Here is a 16,939-nt window from a genome sequence, read left to right as displayed (position 1 = left end):
AAGCATGTAAGTAAGTCTTTACAGGATTGGAGCCTTATACTGTAATGTCTTTGGGTCAAAGACAGTGGGTAAAATCCTGACCCCACTAAAAGCAATGGCAAACTTCCACTGATTTCAGTAGGGCCAGGGTTTCATTTGCCATGCATACCTGTTCTCCCTGTATAAATAATAGCATATATATATTATTCAAACATACTGTTCTAAAAACAAAGGAGGTTGCATTCATATCTACATAAAAATAAAATTCTGGTGGTCTTTTAGAAGCAAGGTTGAAAATTACTAAATTAGAGAGGGTTGTGATTTCAATATACCAAAGCATTAGTAATCTGCATGGTGAGGAATGATTTTAGTTCTTAAGTCAAGTAAGACAGTTTAAGGGTTTATTATTACTGCTGCAATTCTGAGTCAGTTTCAATATAACAAAACAAATCAATGCATTTCATCAAAAGTTGCATACTTATTGTGAAATAGTCTTTTTGAATATATATCTCTTATATGCCAGATATATTTATAACCACAGCAGGTATGCACAGAAGATATTTGTAAAACTGATATGGTAAGAAATTAACAAGATGATTGAGTTATATCTTATTAAAAGCTGCAAGGAAATTAGATCAATTCAAATACTACGTTAGGTTCCGCAATAACTGCAAAAAGTAAATGGTTTTCTTTTTCCTTCAGTTGTCAGAGCTTAGGCATATCATTTTTACAATTCTGTACATAAGAATACAGATATGCTGAGTACAATTCATTGTTCACAAATGGATATTGTTAGCAGGATGCAAAACTTATCGTAAGTTCTTTATCATTGTATCCTGAATCCTGTGTGTCTTTGACTTTGTGAAATATGCACAGTTTTATTATACATAGCCCAGCAAGGCAATCCAATCTCAATTACACAACTGTTAATATTATTCTTATTCTTTGAATTTCAGTAACACATTTTCCTTACTGTTTGTTTGAATATGAGAGAACCCACCAGACAAACACTTTTCTTTTTGACACAAAATCATATACTTTGCAATGCAAATTCTGGTTACAGGACAGAAAGATACAATGTCCTATTCAAACTCTGTTTAAACTATTGCAGAGCAAAATTGAGTGTAAAAATGAAAAAGGATTTTTTTAAAATCAAATAACAAATGAATGCTCCAAAACTCCCATGTCAAATGGTGAAACAACATGGGGGAGTTAGAACATAAAATAAAGGTAAAGGTGGTGGAGTAGCACTGTATATCAATGATGAGATAGAATGTAAAGAAATAAGAAGCGATGAAATGGATATGACTGAGTCTGTCTGGGCAAAAATTAAATTGGGGAAGAAAACTATTAGAGCCTCCCCTGGGATAGTGCTTGGGGTGTGCTATAGACCGCCGGGATCTAATTTGGATATGGATAGAGCCCTTTTTAATGTTTTTAATAAAGTAAATACTAATGGAAACTGTGTGATCATGGGAGACTTTAACTTCCCAGATATAGACTGGAGGACGAGTGCTAGTAATAATAATAGGGCTCAGATTTTCCTAGATGCGATAGCTGATGGATTCCTTCAGCAAGTAGTTGCTGAACCGACTAGAGGGGATGCTATTTTAGATTTGGTCTTGGTGAGTAATGAGGACCTCATAGAGGAAATGGTTGTAGGGGATAATCTTGGCTCAAGTGATCATGAGCTAATTCAGTTCAAACTGAATGGAAGGATTAACAAAAATAAATCTGCAACTAAGGTTTTTGATTTCAAAAGGGCTGACTTTCAAAAATTAAGGAAATTAGTTAGGGAAGTGGATTGGACTGAAGAATTTATGGGTTTAAAGGTAGAGGAGGCCTGGGATTATTTTAAATTAAAGCTGCAGAAGCTATCGGAAGCCTGCATCCCAAGAAAGGGGAAAAAATTCATAGGCAGGAGTTGTAGACCAAGCTGGATGAGCAAGCATCTTAGAGAGGTAATTAAGAAAAAGCAGAAAGCATATAGGGAGTGGAAGAAGGGAGGGATCAGTAAGGCAAGCTACCTTACTGAGGTCAGAATATGTAGGGATAAAGTGAGACAGGCTAAAAGTCAAGTAGAGTTGGACCTTGCAAAGGGAATTAAAACCAATAGTAAAAGGTTCTATAGTCATATAAATAGGAAGAAAACGAAGAAAGAAGTGGGACCGCTAAAAACTGAGGATGGAGTGGAGGTCAAGGATAATCTAGGCATGGCCCAATATCTAAACAAATACTTTGCCTCAGTCTTTAATAAGACTAAAGAGGATCTTAGGGATAATGGTAGCATGATAAATGGGAATGAGGATATGGAGGTAGACATCACCATATCTGAGGTAGAAGCGAAACTCAAACAGCTTAATGGGACTAAATCAGGGGGCCCAGATAATCTTCATCCAAGAATATTAAAAGAATTGGCACAAGAAATTGCAAGCCCATTAGCAAGAATTTTTAATGAATCTGTAAACTCAGGGGTTGTACCGTATGATTGGAGGATTGCTAACATAGTTCCTATTTTTAAGAAAGGGAAAAAAAGTGATCCAAGTAATTATAGGCCTGTTAGTTTGACATCTGTAGTATGCAAGGTCTTGGAAAAAATTTTGAAGGAGAAGGTAGTTAAGGACATTGAAGTCAATGGTAAATGGGACAAAATACAACATGGTTTTACAAAAGGTAGATCGTGCCAAACCAACCTGATCTCCTTCTTTGAGAAAGTAACAGATTTTTTAGATAAAGGAAACGCAGTGGATCTAATTTACTTAGATTTTAGTAAGGCGTTTGATACGGTGCCACATGGGGAATTATTAGTTAAATTGGATAAGATGGGCATCAATAGGAATATTGAAAGGTGGATAGGGAATTGGTTAAAGGGGAGACTACAACGGGTCCTACTGAAAGGTGAACTGTCAAGTTGGAGGGAGGTTACCAGTGGAGTTCCTCAGGGATCGGTTTTGGGACCAATCTTATTTAATCTTTTTATTACTGACCTGGGCACAAAAAGTGGGAGTGTGCTACTAAAGTTTGCAGATGATACAAAGCTGGGAGGTATTGCTAATTTAGAGAAGGACAGGGATACCCTACAGGAGGATCTGGATGACCTTGTAAACTGGAGTAATAGGAATAGGATGAAATTTAATAGTGAGAAGTGTAAGGTCATGCATTTAGGGATTAATAACAAGAATTTTAGTTATAAGCTAGGGACGCATCAACTAGAAGTAACGGAGGAGGAAAAGGACCTTGGAGTATTGGTTGATCATAGGATGACTATGAGCTGCCAATGTGATATGGCTGTGAAAAAAGCTAATGTCGTCTTGGGATGCATCAGGAGAGGTATTTCCAGTAGGGATAAGGAGGTTTTAGTACCGTTATATAAGGCACTGGTGAGACCTCACTTGGAGTACTGTGTGCAGTTCTGGTCTCCCATGTTTAAGAAGGATGAATTCAAACTGGAACAGGTACAGAGAAGGGCTACTAGGATGATCCGAGGAATGGAAAACTTGTCTTATGAAAGGAGACTCGGGGAGCTTGGCTTGTTTAGCCTAACTAAAAGAAGGCTGAGGGGAGATATGATTGCTCTCTATAAATATATCAGAGGGATAAATACCAGAGAGGGAGAGGAATTATTTAAACTCAGTACCAATGTGGACACAAGAACAAATGGATATAAACTGGCCACTAGGAAATTTAGATTAGAAATTAGACGAAGGTTTCTAACCATCAGAGGAGTGAAGTTTTGGAATAGCCTTCCGAGGGAAGTAGTGGGGGCAAAAGATCTATCTTGCTTTAAGATTAAACTCGATAAGTTTATGGAGGAGATGGTATGATGGGATAACATGGTTTTGGTAATTAAATATTCATGGTAAATAGGCCCAATGGCCTGTGATGGGTTTTAGATGGGGTAAGATCCAAGTTACCTGGGAAAGAATTTTCTGTAGTATCTGGCTGATGAATCTTGCCCATATGCTCAGGGTTTAGCTGATCGCCATATTTGGGGTCGGGAAGGAATTTTCCTCCAGGGCAGATTGGAAGAGGCCCTGGAGGTTTTTCGCCTTCCTCTGTAGCATGGGGCACGGGTCACTTGCTGGAGGATTCTCTGCTCCTTGAGGTCTTTAAACTACAATTTGAGGACTTCAATAGCACAGATATAGGTGTGAGGTTTTTTTTGTAGGAGTGGTGGGTGAAATTCTGTGGCCTGCGTTGTGCAGGAGGTCAGACTAGATGATCATAATGGTCCCTTCTGACCTAAATATCTATGAATCTATGAATCTATGAATCATAATATATTTTAATGGCTATAGCCATAACTTAACTTCTGTTTTCTTTTAATTTTTATCCTTTTTACTGCCAGTTTATTATTTATTTATGTGTTGGAAGTGCCTAGAGACCTCAACCCAGATCATACACCACTGTACTATGTGCTGTATAAACATAATGAGAAACAGGTCCTGCTCTGAAAAGCTTATAATCTAAAGAGACAAAGTATGAAAGGGAAACCAGAGTCATAGAGAGACGAAGTGACTGTCGAAGTTCACACAGTAAATTAGGAGAGGAGGCAGGCCATTACCCTATCCATTGGGCCATACTGCCTCCAAGTGGCTTTACTAAAACCATTGTAGTTAGTTACTGCAAACTTAATGGGGTTATCACAGATCTCTTAGCTGATCCTACCTAGCCACCATTCCATACCACCACTCCAACTTGGATTGCTGGGTTCGGATGCTGCAATGTGGAGGGAAGGGTGGTTACTTTGGTGCGAATCTTGCATACAATGAAGCAGAGGCTTCTTTGGTGAAGGCTAGTTCATTGGCTTTTGTAGGCTGAAAGTTGTGTGTTCTGTTTGTGTGCCTTCAGGCAAGGATCCATTTGGAATTGATGTTGTTATAATAAATAATAGTCTTTTGTCTAATTATAAATTCTTTGAATGTTGTATTATTAAGTAAGTTTATTGCTGGTGAAAGTTGCCCGACTGATTGCCTATATTGTGTGTGTGTGTTCTTTTGATAAATCAAGTACTTGGTTTTCCTTGGCTTTGAAAGCTCAAGCTTGCTAGCATGCCTCAACCATGATCGCACCATGAAGGTAATTAACCTGTGGAACAATTTACCAAGGGTTGTGGTAGATTCTCCATGAGTGGTAATTTTTAAATCAAGATTGGATGTTCTTCCAAAAGATATGCTCTAGGGATTATTTTGGAAGGGGGCGGGGAATTCTATGGCATCTGTAATGCAAGATGTCAGGCTAGATAATCACAATGGTCCCTTCTGGCCTTGGAATGGTCCCTTCTGGCCCTTGAAGCCAACATCTGGTATGTGGGACTGAATCAGTTTCTTCTAAGAGTGCCAAAAATAGTGCTAGTCGTGGTAATGGTTCTTTTGATGAGGACATTTTTGTGCCCTAGGAATTGTACTGAGTTCAATAACAATGGTTTCCTTTCTTCTAGCTCTTAATATATGGTAGCTATTGATTTAAAAAAATTATACTTGTGCTAGTTACTGTCAGTCTTTAGGAGCCCAGAATGGAGGTCTTGAGAAACGAACCGTGCTTTAACTAAAAAGAAAAGGAGGACTTGTGGCACCTTAGAGACTAACAAATTTATTTGAGCATAAGCTTTCATGTAGCGTAAGCTTTCGTGTAGCTCACGAAAGCTTATGCTCAAATAAATGTGTTAGTCTCTAAGGTGTCACAAGTCCTCCTTTTCTTTTTGCAAATACAGACTAACATGGCTGCTACTCTGAAACCAGTGCTTTAATTGTAAGCAGTTTTTAATTGGACTGCCTTCTCACATTATGCCTTGCTTGAGCTGCTATTGTGATACGATCTCAACTAAAATATGACTAAATTAAAACAGAGCAATAACAAAGTAGTTGTAAGAGATGGTATATACTTAATTACTATATGAATGGCCTCATATTTATTAAAATTGTTGTTTAATGTATATGGATGTTTTTGACCGGTTATTGCTTAGTGTAGCTGGAGAAATGCCAGCAGCCATATGGAATACTCATTCTACCTCCACTTAAGTGATAGCAGGTGTAAATGCAAGGAAAGGAAGCTTTAGGCATGTATGATTTGCAAATTATACTTATTAGCTTCTTGGTTATGAAATATTATCAAAGTTAGCAAAAAGAAAAGGAGTATTTGTGGCACCTTAAAGACTAACCAATTTATTTGAGCATAAGCTTTCGTGAGCTACAGCTCACTTCATCAGATACATTCAGTGGAAAATACAGTGAGGAGATTTATATACACACAGAACATGAAAAAATGGGTGTTATCATACACACTGTAAGGAGAGCGATCACTTAAGATGAGCTATTACCAGCAGGAGAGCGGGGGGGGAGGGGAGAAAACCTTTTGTAGTGATAATCAAGGTGGGCCATTTCCAGCAGTTAACAGGAACCTCTGAGGAACAGTGGGGGGTGGGGGAAATAAACATGGGGAAATAGTTTTACTTTGTGTAATGACCCATCCACTCCCAGGCTCTATTCAAGCCTAAGTTAATTGTATCCAGTTTGCAAATTAATTCCAATTCAGCAGTCTCTTGTTGGAGTCTGTTTTTGAAGTCTTTTTGTTGTAATATTGCAACTTTCATGTCTGTAATTGAGTGACCAGAGAGATTGAAGTGTTCTCTGACTGGTTTATGAATGTTATAATTCTTGACATCTGATTTGTGTCCATTTATTCTTTTAAATAGAGACTGTCCAGTTTGACCAATGTACATAGCAGAGGGGCATTGCTGGCACATGATGGCATATATCACATTGGTAGATATATAGGTGAACGAGCCTCTGATAAGGTGGCTGATGTGATTAGGCCCTATGATGGCGTCCCCTGAATAGATATGCGGACACAGTTGGCAGCAGGCTTTGTTGCAAGGATAGGTTCCTGGGTTAGTGGTTCTGTTGTGTGGTGGCTGGTGAGTATTTGCTTCAGGTTGGGGGGCTGTCTGTAGGCAAGGACTGGCCTGTCTCCCAAGATTTGTGAGAGTGATGGATCGTCCTTCAGGATAGGTTGTAGATCCTTGATGATGCGTTGGAGAGGTTTTAGTTAGGGGCTGAAGGTGATGGCTAGTGCTGTGCTGTTATTTTCTTTGTTGGGCCTGTCCTTGATTATCACTACAAAAGGTTCCCCCCCGCCCCGACCTGCTCTCCTGCTGGTAATAGCTCATCTTAAGTGATCAGTCTCCTTACAGTGTGTATGGTAACATCCATTTTTTCATGTTCTGTGTGTATATAAATCTCCTCACTGTATTTTCCACTGAATGCATCCGATGAAGTGAGCTGTAGCTCACGAAAGGTTATGCTCAAATAAATTGGTTAGTCTCCAAGGTGCCACAAGTCCTCCTGTTCTTTTTTCGGATACAGACTAAGACAGCTGCTACTCTGAAACCTATCAAAGTTAGGTGGATCTTATTTATAAGCATAGGGCTGCATGAGCACAGGAAGTTGCAGCTGCTGTTTTCATGGGAGTAGATAGAGCATGCAATATATTGATGCTGCTCCACCAAGCTATGTGATTTGTAAAAATAAGGGCATAAATCTACAATCTGAAGACAAATCTTTCCCTAGTGTAACTCTACTGATTCCAGTAACATTATACCAAGGCTGAATTTGGTTTATTGCCTCTTCAGAAAAAAAAAAAAAAAAAACACTATTTTTATTCCATAAAGATGATCTGTTTTCATACTTTGTCATTCTAGGTGAATTAGCCATTTGTACTTTCTCTGCATTTTTTTTTGTTCTGCGATATTTCTAATGGGAGAAAATTGTTAGTTTCTAATAAAACATATTGATTATGGTAAGAAACTGTATAAACTGTAAATAGCCTGCTCTGTGCTCCTCACAATGGTCAATGGTATTCAATGGAGTATTTAATGGTGACTGGCTGACACTTACCAAACAAAGGCAGAGAAGTCTTTCATTGTTAGAGTTTGTTCTCTACCTAGCCTTGAATGTTTATTTCATTAACACAAGATAATGGTTCATTCTCTTTCTTTGCAGCTCTAGATAGTTAGGTATTTAACAAGTCAATGCTGAATTTCAAAGCCCAAATCCACAACTGTCTGCAGTAGAGCCCACTGATGAACATCAGAACATCAGATTACCAGATTTATGGATATATTTAAATCCATAAAAATGAAAGATTTAAAATTGACTTCTTGGTAATATTTAAAAACTCACAGTGCCAGTTTTATTGCTACTCATTTTTAGAAAATAGAATACTGATGAATTTGGATTTAGCCTAAGTGAGTTATTATCACTGAGAAACTCTCTGAAGCCAGTGGTAACTGTTTTCTTTCTCTTCTTTGTTTAAGGGTTAAAGCTAAGTGAGCCAACCATGACCGGCAAAACACAGACCAGCAATGTCACCAATAAGAATGACCCTAAGTCAATCAACTCCAGAGTCTTCATTGGCAATCTGAACACAGCCATTGTCAAAAAAGGTGACATAGAGGCAATCTTTGCAAAGTACGGAAAAATAGTTGGCTGCTCAGTGCACAAAGGTTACGCATTTGTACAGTATATGAGTGAGAGGCACGCAAGGGCTGCAGTGGCAGGAGAGAATGCCAGGATCATTGCAGGACAACCACTCGGTAAGTGTTTATAGGCTATTTTTAATGGCAGAAATTGTTTGGTTGTATTAATTTCTCTTCTCTTTCCCCTGTTTATTAACTATCTTCGGTGCTGAATGTTGGTTTTGGTTGTTTCTTTGTTTGTTTCAGTCATAGCTCTAGGAAACGGAACTGGGGAAAGTGTTTTTTTAAATGTCAGCTAGGTTTAATGAAATGGCTGTTGAATGCTATTAAGTACTGTGTGGTTAAATACTTTTTTTCCTCAATATTTATAGTTGTTACATTCCAATTAATAACTAAATAATTCAAAAGGCCTCAATCTTGCCACAGTTATGCACATGCTTAACTTGAAACACAGTCATCCTGTTGAAGTCAGTAGGATTATGCATGCAAGCAAAATTACACGTTTTCAGGATCAGGCCCAAGATTCGTAAATATAACATGTTATACAGTATTATAATTTGCAGAACAATGTGTGTGTAGGGGACGCAGTGTGTGAGCACATATACAAGTGGTCCAGTGGGATATCCTGTACCCAATCCAGCAGATCCGGTGTATCTGCCTGGACAACCAATTCCTCCATAAGGGCCCTTTGAAATGATTTCCAACTCACTCTCACCCCCCCATGGATGGACAGCATAGTGGCTGTGCACGCTTTTCCTGCAGCCAAGCCCCAAAACAATAGGTTTCACAGGTCAGAACTTAATGCTGCATGAAAGAAGGTGAGACTTCCTAGGGAAGCATGCCGCACAGAGCAGCTTTTCCCCAGCTGTCCCTCCCAACTTTTCACATGGCTATGCCTCTTGAAATTGCCAGGAGCCCTACCCATGCATTATATCTGTGGAAGGACCTCCTTTTTTCCAGGAACCAGGTTGGGAACATGCAGCACTGAATCCCAGGGCCAGAATCATACCCTCTGTGTATATTTGCTGCTTCTAGGCTGGCAACAGCCACACAGGATACATTTTGGGCTGTTAAATATCAAGAAATGGTTTTGATATTTGACTTTCACAACTAAGTCTTCACACATGCACAGAAAATGCATTTATCAGACTGATTCTAAAGCTGTACCCAGTTCATACTTCGGTAGCATATCAGATCTTAGATAGCAGAAGCAAGAGGATGAGCTATGTTAATTGTTTAAATGGTGCCAAGTCACGTGTCTAGAGGGACGTTATATTGAAAATTTAGGCACCTTATGCAGAGGTGCACAATTCCACGTAGCATCAGTTGGTACTGCACTTGCTTATCTGGAATTAAAAAAAAGAATTTGGCCCCTTTGAACTGAATCTAAACAGAAATAGATTTTTATTTGCTTGTGTTTTTACGTATTCTTATATAGAGTCTTGATTTTTCTCATGGAAGCTGTTCTCCATCTGTCAAAGTTAACTGCTTTTAGGTAAAATGCCTCTCAATAAAAATCACTTACAGCACTCAGCCATGCAGTTTGTGAGAAGTCTGGGAAAACTGGATAATATGACAGGATATTTTGGTTAGAACTTCATAGTTGTTTTGCTGAATCCACAGTGAGTATATCTAGGCTAGGAAAAATGTCAAGGTTAGCTACAGTGATTATTGGCTAACTTTGACTTAACTTTGCCTACTTTTAGTAGTCTACGAAGTGAGCTTTGGCTCAGGAAAGCTTATGCTCGAATAAATCTGTTAGTCTCTAAGGTGCCACAGGTTTCAGAGTAACAGCCGTGTTAGTCTGTATTCGCAAAAAGAAAAGGAGTACTTGTGGCACCTTAGAGACTAACCAATTTATTTTAGCATGAGCTTTCGTGAGCTACAGCTCACTTCATCAGATACATACCGTGGAAACTGCAGCAGACTTTATATATACACAGAGAATATGAAACAATACCTCCTCCCACCCCACTGTCCTGCTGGTAATAGCTATTACCAGCAGGACAGTGGGGTGGGAGGAGGTATTGTTTCATATTCTCTGTGTATATATAAAGTCTGCTGCAGTTTCCACGGTATGTATCTGATGAAGTGAGCTGTAGCTCACGAAAGCTCATGCTAAAATAAATTGGTTAGTCTCTAAGGTGCCACAAGTACTCCTTTTCTTTTTAAGGTGCCACAAGTACTCCTTTTCTTTTTGCATGTATCCTTTGTGCATTCCTGCTAATTTGGTGTGAAATCTCAGTGCTTCTTAGCTGTTGACACAAAACATAAGGCATTTCTCTTAGCACTTGAAAGATGTTTTAAAAGCTATAAACTACTTTAAAAGAGTGACAATTAAATAACACCCAAGTAAATGAAACCACCAATGGCCTGATTCAGCAGAAATTATCTGTAGCCTGCTGCAACACATAAGCTTGGAGTAGTTGTAAGATACTGTGGAGAATGGTTAGTTGTCAGGATGACTAATTCATCACAAATTTCTTAAGCCTTTGGTAGCTAGTTTGCTGAATATTTGTAGAACTGACCTTTTGTGAGGTGATTATTGGCAGCTACTGTATAGAGGAACTGGTTTGCAGCAACTTTATATGTAGTCTCCAAAAGAAGTAAGGGAAACAGCTGATATAAAATCCAATTTGATTTTTTTGTTTATTTTATATGAAAAAGATGAGAGAAAAGCAGAGAAGAAAGAGGGTCAGATGGTTGTATGCAAATAAAGCATGACAAAAAGCCATGGGCTTGTAGTAAGTAGAAGTTTGTTGCCATGGGTGCTTAGCTACGAAACCTCTTTGGGATACAGTGGGGTGGCAGCTTTAGAGTCTGGATCTTGAATCTGTAATATTTGTGCAGTATGTAAGGAATGCAATCAGTGCATTGCATGCAGCTCCTTACCTATCTACCCATACACAGAGATTTTTTTTTGAAATGGTACCTAGTCAATGGTCTAATATCACTGCCATCATTGCTGCTTCTGTTTTTTGTCTGTTTCTGGTAATGTCCCTTCTGTGCTGGGCACTTTCATAAGAAGGTAAGTTTCCTGTGCTGAAGAGAGCAGAGTCTGGAAGATGGACAAAGGGCAGGTGAAAGGGATGTAGAAAAAATATATCGGCCAAGCTCCATTCTATATAATAAAATGTATTAATAGCATGATGGGGTTTTTAGATTGTACGTAATTTCAGTCATCACAATCTAACCATAATTTGATAGTTAATTTCTTGTATGTGTCATTAGAAGTGGGTCTCTTGGAGCCATTTGAATATGGAGGCAATAGTAGCCTTGAGGACCATGTCAGGAAGGACATTCCATGAATAGGAGGTGCCATAGGTTATAGGAGTGGAAAGGACCTTTTGAGTCATTGAGTCCAGCTTCCTGCAATAGCAGGAAACCCAATCACTTAATCATGTTCCTCAACATGCAAGATTGTGTGGAAATTTTGTAGGCAAGTGGATAAGCAGAGCGACAAGGTTGACATCATTGGTGGAGTGGAGGGGACAGGAACAGGGTGAGAATGTAAGATATGAGTTTGGCTAAGATATGAGTTTGAGCAGGGCAAAGATATGTATGGTTTTCTAGGCCATCACATGAAGCTTAAATTTGATATGATAGAGAAAGTGAAATTTGGGGGGACAATATTTTTCATTGACTGGAGGGAAGAAAATTGGTGGCAAAGAGAGGGTTACAATAATCAAGATTAGAGATAGTGGCCGAAATGAAATTACTAGCAGGGTGGAAAGAAACACATACTACCCAGAAAATCTTTACAGGAAGAAGCATAGCATTTGAATTCAGAGGAGGAGGATCCACCCAAAGAGATGTTGTATAAGCATCCAGAAGGGTAGCAGGAGAAAAAGGAAGATGTTATCAGGAAAGCCAAGGTGGATAAGATGGGAAGAAAAAGGATTCATTGATGTATAGATTCCAAGGCCAGAAGGGATCATTGTGGCCATCTAATCTGGCCACCTATATAACACAGGCCATAGAACTTCACCAGTATAATTCATAGAGCATATTTTATATAAAAACACCCAATCTCAATTTAAAAATTTCCAGTGATGGAGAATCCACCATAACTCTTGGTAAATTGTTCCAATGGTTAATTACCCTCACTGTCAAAAATGGTACAACTTATTTCCAATCTGAATTTGTCTAGCTTCAATTTCTAGCCACTGGATCATGTTATACCTTTCTCTGCTAGATTGAAGACCCGTTATTAAATATTTGTTCCCCATGTAGATACTTATAGCCTGCAATCAAGTCCCCCCTTAGCCTTCTTTTTGTTAAGCTAAAAAGATTGAGCTTCTTGCCTCTGTCACTATAAGGCAGGTTTTCTAATCATTCTTGTGGCTCTTTTCTGAACCATCTCTAATTTATCAACATTTTTCTTGAATCGTGGGCACCAGAACTGACCAGAGTATTCCAGCAGCAGTCGCACCAGTGCCAAATGTAAAAAATAACCTCTCTGCTCCTACTCAAGATACCCCTATTTATGCATCCCAGGATCGCAGTAGCTCTTTTGGCCACAGCATCATATTTGGAGCTCACGGTCAGCTGATTATCCACCACAACCACGAAATCTTTTTCAGAGTCTCTGATTCCCGGGATAGCCCCCCATCCTACAACTATGGCTTTCTTTTTAGATGTATACATTTACATTTAGACATATTAAAACACACATTGTTTGCTTGTACCCATTTTACCAAGCAATCCACATCACTCTAAATCAGTGACCTGTCCTCTTCATTCATTATGAAGTGGGGAGGGAACTCCAGCTATTAGAAAGAGACAGGTATTAGTAATGGACGATTTGATCATTAGAAATATAGATAGCTGGGTTTGCGATGACCAGGAGAACTGCATGGTAATTTGCCTGCCTGGTCGCCAAGGTTGCGGATCTCTCGAGACATCTAGATAGACTTATGTGCAGTGCTGGGGAGGAGCCAATGGTTGGGGTACATGTAGGTACCAGTGACATAAGGAAGGATAGGAGAGAGGTCCTGGAGGCCAAATTTAGGCTGCTAGGTAAGAGATTGAAGTCCAGGACCTCCATGGTAGCATTCTCTGAGATGCTTCCAGTTCCACGTGCAGGGCCAGTTAGTCAGGCAGAATTGTAGAGTCTCAATGTGTGGATGAGACGATGGTGTAGGGAGGAGGGTTTAGATTTATTAGGAACTGGCAAACTTTTGGGAAACGGGGAGCCTATACAGGAAGGATGGGCTCCACCTAAACCTAAATGGAACCAGATTGCTGGCACTTAAAATTAAAAAGGTCGTAGAGCAGTTTTTAAACTAAGGGCTGGGGGAAAGCCAACAGGTGCGGAGGAGCACGTGGTATGGACAGACATCCCTTGGGGAGGATCTATTAATCAAGAATCTCTATGTCCTAGTGAGGATGAGAGGATGGAAAATGGTAAAATACAGGCAGAGTCTGATCAGAAACAATCAAATAAAAAAAAGTCCCATTCAATTACATCGTGTAATGGCACACAGCTAAAAGGAGACAAGTTTTTTTAAGTGTTTATATACCAGTGCTAGAAGTCTAAATAATAAAATGGGTGAACTAGAGTACCTTGTATTAAATGAGGATATTAATATCATAGGCATCACAGAAACTTGGTGGAATGAGGATAATCAATGGGATACAGTAATACCAGGGTACAAAATATATCAGAAGGACAGAACAGGTTGGGCTGATGGGGGAGTGGCATTATATGTGAAAGAAAGCATAGAATCAAAGGAAGTAAAAATCGTAAATAAATCAAACTGTACCATAGAATCTCTATGGATAGAAATTCCATGCTCTAATAATAAGAATATAGCAGTAGGGTTATATTACTGATCATCTGACCAGGATGGTGATAGTGACTGTGAAATGCTCAGGGAGATTAGAGAGGCTATTAAAATAAAAAAATCAATAATAATAATGGGGGATTTCAGTGACCCCCATATTGACTGGGTACATGTCACCTCAGGGCGGGATGCAGTGATAAAGTTTCTTGACACCTTAAATGACTGCTTCTTGGAGCAGCTGGTTGTAAATTGTGCATTTGAAAGGAAGAAAGTTAATGGTGCAATAGTTAGCACCATGAAGAGGTATATGATGCTTTACAGACAAAACAAAAAATTACAGGTCCCTGTCATGAGGATCTTACAATTGAAATTAAACACACTGCAGTATTTTATACCAAGAAAGAAGATGTGGTGAAGGGACAGATTCTGAGCGATATGTACTGTGATGTCCACATCAGGTTAGCATTGTTAATTTGTTCTTTTTAAACAAAATTAAAGTACGTGAACAATGGAATGAAGGCTGGATGGAGGTCAGTGGGGGAAGACTAACTAAACAAAGTCATATTTGAGGACGGATGAGAACTGGGTGGATTTAAAGGTGTGTGTATGGCACTCTGCGACTAGTAAGCAATACTTTTCTAAAGTTATGTTGTCCTGTAATTCATAAATCCCATTGGATTATTTATGTTCTAAACAGATTGACAATTTATGCCAGCTCCTGACTTTATGGATTTCCTTGTGCACTTTGTGCTCAATTCTACTCTCATTTACAGCAGCATAATTGAAATCAATGGCATTACTGGAACTACATTAATGTAATTAACTTTACAAGCAGGTATGAGGTGTTTACATAATTATCTGAAAATATTTAAGAAATATGAGCGTTATTAATGGTGTTACCATGTTATTTATGTATGTGTGTTGTGGTAGTACCTAGAGACTCCAACTGAGATGAGGGTTGCAGTGCTTTAAACACCTGTAAAAGTGCATAGTAAGAGACAGTCCCTGATCCAAAGAGCTTACAGTCTAAATAAATGAGAGTGAACAGTAGGAGAACAGAAGTGTTATCACTGCCATCGAGTTTCAGTACAGATTCTTTTAAATGCTATTCTAATATTTCCCAGGAAGGACCAGCTCTACTGGACAGGCAAAATAGGCCATAGGACAGCGAAATACCAGGCATAGCAATATGTTTTTGTGGTGCTTAATGTGTATATAACTGTAGGCTGGGAATATAGGAAATGTCCCAATTTGCTTAGGGCAAAAACTCAAAAGCCAGTAAACATAGCAGAAACATAGCCAGAGACCCCCACACTATCAGAGTATCTCAGCTTCATTTTTGTCCATCCAGTTGCATCTTTGGGTCAGAGTGTACTCATCTCTTTGGCATTTAGGCCAGGAAGAGTTTGGAGAGGCACTGTATTGCAACAAGTGCCATCTCTCTCCCTTCGGTGTGCTTCGCAGAAGGGCTAGGGACAATCACACATCCTTGCACATGGGACAGTACAGGAGCTCCTCCATTTGCTCTACAGGGAATGTGAAGGAGTTGGAGCATTTACCTGGCCTTCCTCCATGCCACTGCACAGAGGGGGTGGGCTCAAGAATGAGGAGCACGCTGCCCTGACATGTGAGCTCTCCCTATGTGCTAGAGCAGTGGTTCTCAACCTATTTAGCATTGTGGGTCGCATATGTGTTATGTGGGCTGCATCCAAAACTACCTGAGGATGTCACATAGGCCACAGCTGTGTGCTGATTCCAATTCTTTCCTTACTTCTTTCTCCCACGCTTGCACACCCATGCAAGGGTGGAGGCAATCTGTTCCTCTGTCTTTTAGCTGGTGATATATTCATCCCAGTGCAGAGGGCCAGTGCAAAGCCTGCTACCTCATGTAAAGGCCACTTCAGCCCCACAATCAGGTCTTAAATGGGGTGTGTGGAGGGGTAAATTTCCTTTTTAAGGCAGATAAAGATATCATGGCAGTTCCTACATCTTAGTGTATTTTGGGGGTGGTGGGAGGAGGTTTGAAAGATAAGGTCTGATTTTTCACTGCATCACATTATTCCTACACTGATGTAACTCTGCCAGCAGTTACTCCTGATTTACAAGATTAGAGAACAGAGAACACCTCCTTATTGATATGGAGAGAAAACATGTCACATACATGACCGGGCTTGGCAGAGTTCAGTTTTTATAGTTTTGACAGATGATATCTATATTAATGTTCAAGCTTTTTTATTGATTTAAATTTTCACAGTGGCAGGAAATTGCGGGCGGGGAGGTGTCAGACAATTATGTAATGACAGTCAATGTGGAGATTCAAAAAGCTTAATAAGCTGTTAACACACATTTTTAACATCACGTCAAAATATACAAGGTAAATATCCTTAAATCAACAAATCATACCTGTTTTTACTATTAGTCCATTTGTAAGAAGCCATATTCAAAAATCTAAATCACTGCATTTGGACTCCTTAAGTTCTCAACCAGCCTTTTGCTTTCTTTGCCTATCTGTACATTTTCATTTTTGCTGGAAATATATATTTTTGTTGGTTTCTGTGCGTACAGTGAAATCAATGTTTACCAACATTTCCCAATAAATTTCTAATCATTTCCAAGCTTATATATGACTAAAATAATGTTTTTCAAATGTCTTTGTGAACATTCATTACTGAATGCTACAAAAAAAAATTGCTAAGAT

General features: G+C 39.1%; 1 protein-coding gene across 1 annotated transcript in view; it reads left to right on the top strand.

The window, feature by feature from the left end:
- The first annotated feature begins 8,313 nt into the window (after window positions 1-8,313).
- The window catches only part of RALYL (RALY RNA binding protein like), a 308,298-nt gene continuing 299,672 nt past the window's right edge, over window positions 8,314-16,939 (top strand). Inside the window, exon 1 of the mRNA XM_077810076.1 lies at window positions 8,314-8,572. Within this exon, the coding sequence (XP_077666202.1) occupies window positions 8,317-8,572 (256 nt within the window). The 5' untranslated portion in view covers window positions 8,314-8,316. The remainder of the gene's footprint in view (window positions 8,573-16,939) is intronic.

The sequence above is a fragment of the Eretmochelys imbricata genome, chromosome 2, assembly GCF_965152235.1.
Source record: "Eretmochelys imbricata isolate rEreImb1 chromosome 2, rEreImb1.hap1, whole genome shotgun sequence".
In the NCBI taxonomy this organism is placed as follows: Eukaryota; Metazoa; Chordata; order Testudines; family Cheloniidae; genus Eretmochelys; species Eretmochelys imbricata.
Note: the sequence above shows the minus strand (reverse complement) of the source record. Positions and strands in the feature narration are given on the sequence as shown.